Consider the following 5,950-nt stretch of genomic DNA (forward strand, 5'->3'; position numbering starts at 1 on the left):
CACCAAGAGGATCATGCCCCATGTTACCAGTTGAGATCTTCATTCAGAATAATTTCAGTCAGAATGACTAAAAAGTCTCCATGTAAACCTGGCTAATGTTAAATATGCTTGTGCTACAATACAGATTTTGTCAACACCACCCAAAATAGGGATGGCCTCGCCAGTCATTTATAATAAGATTTGTGAATAAAGCCAAAGACAATGTTGCCAGACAAAGGTTTATTTTTATTTTTTAAGATTCAGAACATGAAGCTCTAACGATAACGGTGCAGCTGCAGAGTGTTGCGCCTCTTCCAGGCTGCACGGCGGGAACCTCCAATGGTCTGATGGAACTTGTGACCCTTGCCCAGCCCACGGCTCTTCTTTCCTGCAGATGTCAGGCCACGCATCTCTCTGTGCTTGTGCACAGCCTTTGTGATCCATTGGGTGTCTGGGTTGCGCCTGATAGTTTTATGGAAGGGGTCTATCAAAATCACCTCAAAGAACTTGTAGGTGGAATCCTCGCCCACCCAGTAGGAGTTCAGCACTCTCAGGGCACCACAGTGCCGGCCGGCACGGTCCTGCAATAGCATAAATAAATAAATAAAAATAAAACAAGTATTAATAAAAAGATCATTGAGTGTCAACATCTCAGGTCAAACCAAACCTACCAAATAAAAAAGCAAGCACACCAATGACTTATTGAACAGATACTAAAAATGTTGTTAACCACTATTTGGGAACAGCACAAATTACCATCTCTGGGTTGGGAGATAACCACTCTACCATTGAGCCATGCCACCCACATATATTTACATCTTTTCATGTTAGAAGACTTAAGAAATAACACGTCTGACAATGAAATGTAGTCAGTGTACAGCTTAGATGTATGAGAGTGTGTGAGGGTGTGATACCAAATTTAACACACCTGCTCCCTATTCACACGAGACCTTGTGAAACCTAATGAGTTTGAAACCTAATGAGTCCCATGACCCTGGGGAGGGGACGGACAAATTGTGCTAATTTGGACATTTTCAATTAGGACTTGATTTAATTGTGCCGTACGTTAGGATGGGGCGGTAGACAAATTTTGAATTGTGACAGAGCACATTTGAGTGTCTGTCACTCCCTCACAGCACGTCTTTGGCTGACGTGGACGCACGCCACGCGCTTTGTACACTGCGCAGACAAGTTCCGTTTAAACAGTTTCCCCACGAACCCTGACAAACATCTAGCGGTTCAACACATTCATACTGGTTTTCGGTTTCCTGCACTCTTTTGCCCATACCCCCCACCCCGCACACTCATGACGGAGAAACCGAAGCTTTCTGAAGCAGTGAATCAATATGAAACAATACATCAAAATGGTTCAGCGTTATGGAGCATTTGTCACGAATCGGTGTGTTGAGTCACGACATTGCTTCACCACTGCATTTTTGTACCATTGAAGCAATTGTGTTGAAATAGTGCTTCGACGCATTTGACACAATTCAGTGTTATGACATCTACTGGACAAAAATATATTTAATTAAAATTCAGCAAAAGGGCAAAGCATCATAAAAAGTAAGACGCTGTTACAGTTTTAAATGAAAAAGTGAAATGCTTGTGCAACAAAGCTGATGATGGCACTTGAATACAATGCTTGTGACAGTGGGACGGTGATTTGGGTGTTGGGTACAGATCTCAACTTCACCTCCAAATAAAATAAAATAAAATGGGGAGAAAAAAAAAAAGTGGGGGGTGGGAGTGTACAGAGCCCCTTAAGTGACATGGGAGAGGGGGAAAAAAAAAAAAGGGGGTGGGGGGATAAGAGTGTACGTAGCCCCTAAAGTGACATGGGAGAAGGAGGAGGGGGGAAAAATATATATATATATATATATGTTTCTCGTCTGGACAAGAAAGTTTCTCATTTGGATGAGAAACTTCCTCTAATGAATTTAGTGCCGCCGGCCAGATACACGTAAGATGGCGGTTGGCGCGACCCATCAGCAACAAGAAGGCATATGTACTTCCTGTTAGAGAGCAAGACTTCCGGATCAGGCCACAAGCAGTTTTTATTTATTTATTTCCCATCACTCACACTTGCACGGATGCTGGCGGTAGAAACGAACTCACTTTGGATGTTATGGATTTGAATGGGATGGAATGGAACTAGGGTAACGGATTCTTGGAGCATAGCGTGAGTTATTTGGAAAACCTTTTCTGTGTGTGTTAGTATGCTGCATCAATGGCAATTGTAGGCTTCAATTAGTCGATTAATCATTGGAATAATTGATAAGCAAGTCCTTCCCACTTTATCAATTCTGTGCTGCTCAGTGAGATACGGCTTTACCAAAGACACCGGGTGGGTAATAAGTTAACTTTCCTGTCACGACTGACTCCTAAACCGTGCTTAGTGCAATGAGATCATCTTGCCACTAGGGCAGGGAATAAAAGCTGATCAAGTCGGTTGGGTCACCACAAAAATTGTTTTGACGCAAAAATTCATGCGTCAAAGCTATTTTAACAACTTTAAAAAACATTTGCGACACCTGGAAGTTGCCGGGAAGACTTGAACAAATACAACATTTTTTAGGTGTACGAGGGAGCCCAAGACCTACAAAAAAATAAAAAATAAAAATAAAAAGTCTTGGACCCATATGCTAAAATAAACAGGAAGTGAGCTACGAATTTTTCAATGTCCCATTTTTGCACATTTACAGGGGGCATACTTCTGCCCACTTTTCCTATATGTTTTATCTAATTTGCTTCGAACTTGACCTGGACAATGTCAAGACCTGAGCCAAGGACAGGGGAAAAAATATTAACTTTTCGAAATACTATTTGATGAGGGCGGGGCATCAAATTTTGTGTTTCATATTTCCTTCTCAATGAAAAAGGACATACTTAACTCCCCGGTACATGCTCCAAAAAATCCCAAACTTGACATGTATGTTTATAGTCAGGGCCTGAAGGTATCTCTATGACAACATTCAGTTATAAATACATCGCCACCAAGCCCTTGAGGTATTATTAAAAAATACCTCACATACGGTATTTTGTACAAAAATTGTAAACTCATTGCAAGTGTGATAACCAAGTCATTTATCAGGGTTCTTGCAGGTATCACTCAGTGAAATTTCAGACCTTTTTGAGACTGGGGGGGTTCACATATTTGTTTCTCAAAACCATGAACTTCAGTTCTCAAAACAATGTACACAATCACATACAACCTATTGTAAACAGCTTGAATTATTTTTTTTTTATTATGTTTATTCTTATTTTAAAACTTCCTTACGCTAATTGTTTTAAAGATTGCTGAATAATGTTTCTATCGCCGGCTACCTCATCCAACCAGCTGGAAAAGTCGGGAATTTCGAGTTAGTTCTTGTTGGTCTGGCATTTACCCATTTTCTTACAAATTGACTGTCCACACTTTGGATTTGATTTGATTGATTTGATTTATTTGTTCATTTTTCCTTTCGGACAGCATTGTGGCAATCAAACATTTCCTCATACAATTATAACATATAATAACCGAAAAGATATAGGGCTGGCAGGAAGAAGCATAAAGCTTATAAATTCCCACCCCCATACTATACTAGGACGCATAAAATCAAGCAGTAGTAGTTAGAAATCAGCAGAGATGATAAAATTTCACTCAGTTCATCAAGTCCATGAACATGAACTTTCCGTTCTGACTCGCTAAAAATAATTGTCCACACTCTCTGTTCAGACAAGATAACTGCAATATCTTGGCGGAAAGTCGGGAACGTAAACTTGAAATGTATGTTTTTTCCGGTAGTTGACAGAGTACTGAGCCACCTAATTAACAATGCTACATTCACACAAATAGAAAAGGGGCTTTGTTAGCATGTGATCAGATCACTCTTGGATTCGCGATTGTTACTTTCAATGAGTTTCTTGCCTGGTTAAATAAAGGAAATGACAAAAACAAATATTTCGATTAGCTTTACTCGCTAGCGTTACATTGCCTGAGCTGTACAGTGTGTTCACACCTCTGGACGCGGCCACTTCATTAATATTCGCACACACCGGAGATAGGGGCTTTGCTTTGCTTCACTTACTTACATTATGGTAAAAGTCCTCTCAGAAAAAAAAAACAAAAAAAACGTTTCAGCATCGCAATTAACTGGCCACCACTGTGCTAATGATGCTTTGGCTAATATCAATAGTGATGTCTTCTGTTGTTTTGGTACACAGTTCAATAAATGTAACAAAAACAAAAAAAGTGAATACATTCCAACCCAGGTCTGCCAAGTTCGTCGTTCACCACCCTGCCCGTTTGTTTGTTTTTGGCCCCTTAGTGTTAGCTTAACTTGTTGAGCTCGGGATGTCCTCAGACAGCAACAACGATAATTCCTCCCCCTCCTGTTGTCGTATCTCGCGGCAAAACAACCGGTGGAGCGTCACATCTCACCAACCATCTCATTTGCACCGCCCCACGTACCTTCGCTCCGGCCTGCCTGAACTACAATGCAAACGCACCCCTTCAAATTTCTCCTCCACTTTGAGCACGCAAATAATAGAAATAACGCAACATGCAAATTTTTTTGTGCTTTTTCTTTCTTTCTACAGAGCAGACACTTCTCGGAATGTATGGAGCGGATGTAAGAATTTTAGACTTGGGTAAATTAAATTTTAGACCTAGGATGAAAATATGGCTGTTTTTTAAGACATTTAAGGCCTAAAATTTAACTTTCTGAATTTTAGACTTTAAGACTTTTTTTTTTTTTTTTTTTTTTTTTTTTTTTTTATAAAGACCCCGCAGGAACCCTGATTTATGAATAATTCTTTTACTTTCCACCACTCAAAATGTTCACTGACATCAGACCTATCCAAACATATGTACTTTTTATTTTGTTTTATTTATTTTTGATAGCCTCTATGGACAATAAAAGCAACATAGTGCTATGAGTACAACGAGCGATGATGTGTATATATACTTTTACAAAAAATACCAATCAGGGAAAGTCATTGCCTAAAAATACTACAGTAAAAAACTGCAGTAAATATTGAATCACATTTGAGTGCCAGTCAACATAAGGGGGACATACCTCAGCAGTGGACTGTAAACTGCGGGCAAACTTGATCTGGTTAACACCGTGGTTCACTGGCTTTCCATAGGTGGCACCTTTGGGCACAGGACGTTTACGACCACCACGGCGCACACGAATACGGTAAATTACGTAACCTGTTTGAATTAAAATACAAGTAGTTAGAGTGCGCATTGACTAAGTCATAAGCAAGCTCAAACAATTACATTTACACTTTAGTAAACATTCCAAAATACATTTAAGTCACTTGAATGATCACGTAAGGTAGTCAGTCAAAACACAGCTCTGACATATTGTAAATCTCCAAATTAGTGGTTATGCAAATGCTAAACAATAAGTGTGATGGTACCATGCATCAACTGACTCCACAGAGAATATACTTCATAACCTGGCAATAGTCAGATTGATAATTGTGATTGACTCAAGGGAGTTCTTCACATTATCAATCTGGGACTGCTCCACGGTGATTTGCTCAGGAAAGGCGGGACATTCTGGACAAATACTTTGAGCTGATTGGACAATGCGACATCTTGTGCACTTTTGTTTTGACCTATCACGGCAATGAATGAAAATGTCTTCGTCTTAGGGAAAGAAAAAAAAAAAAAAAAAAAAAAAAAAAAACATTTTTACCAGATAAAAATGCACGAAGCACTTCTCGCTGTTCAACATTCAAGAAGAAAACTGAGTAGTTCTGCGAGAATAGAATTGCAATGTCCATTAGTCTGTTAGGTTTGTTTCCCCCACTGATCTGCATATATTAGTGGAAAGCCGATAGCCCATACACGTCCGTGCAAGCCGTTGAAGCCACAGGGGAACCATTTTACCTGTCCCATCTCTGGAGCAGATTACTGTATAAACGTATAGGTACAGATTATGCATATACAGCTCGTAGGCTCTTGGGGGTGGTCACTATT

At 39.8% G+C, this 5,950-nt stretch overlaps 1 protein-coding gene across 2 annotated transcripts in view; it reads right to left on the reverse strand.

Annotated features, from left to right (window-relative positions):
- Positions 1–204: 204 nt before the first annotated feature.
- The window catches only part of rpl15 (ribosomal protein L15), a 19,359-nt gene continuing 13,613 nt past the window's right edge, over positions 205–5,950 (reverse strand). For both annotated transcript variants that reach the window (XM_077507116.1, XM_077507118.1), the window contains exons 3-4: positions 5,037–5,173; positions 205–560 (exon numbers count right to left, since the gene is read on the reverse strand). In XM_077507116.1, coding sequence (XP_077363242.1) covers positions 255–560; positions 5,037–5,173 — 443 coding nt within the window. In that variant the 3' untranslated portion in view covers positions 205–254. The remainder of the gene's footprint in view (positions 561–5,036; positions 5,174–5,950) is intronic.

Source organism: Festucalex cinctus, chromosome 19 (assembly GCF_051991245.1).
Source record: "Festucalex cinctus isolate MCC-2025b chromosome 19, RoL_Fcin_1.0, whole genome shotgun sequence".
In the NCBI taxonomy this organism is placed as follows: domain Eukaryota; kingdom Metazoa; phylum Chordata; class Actinopteri; order Syngnathiformes; family Syngnathidae; genus Festucalex; species Festucalex cinctus.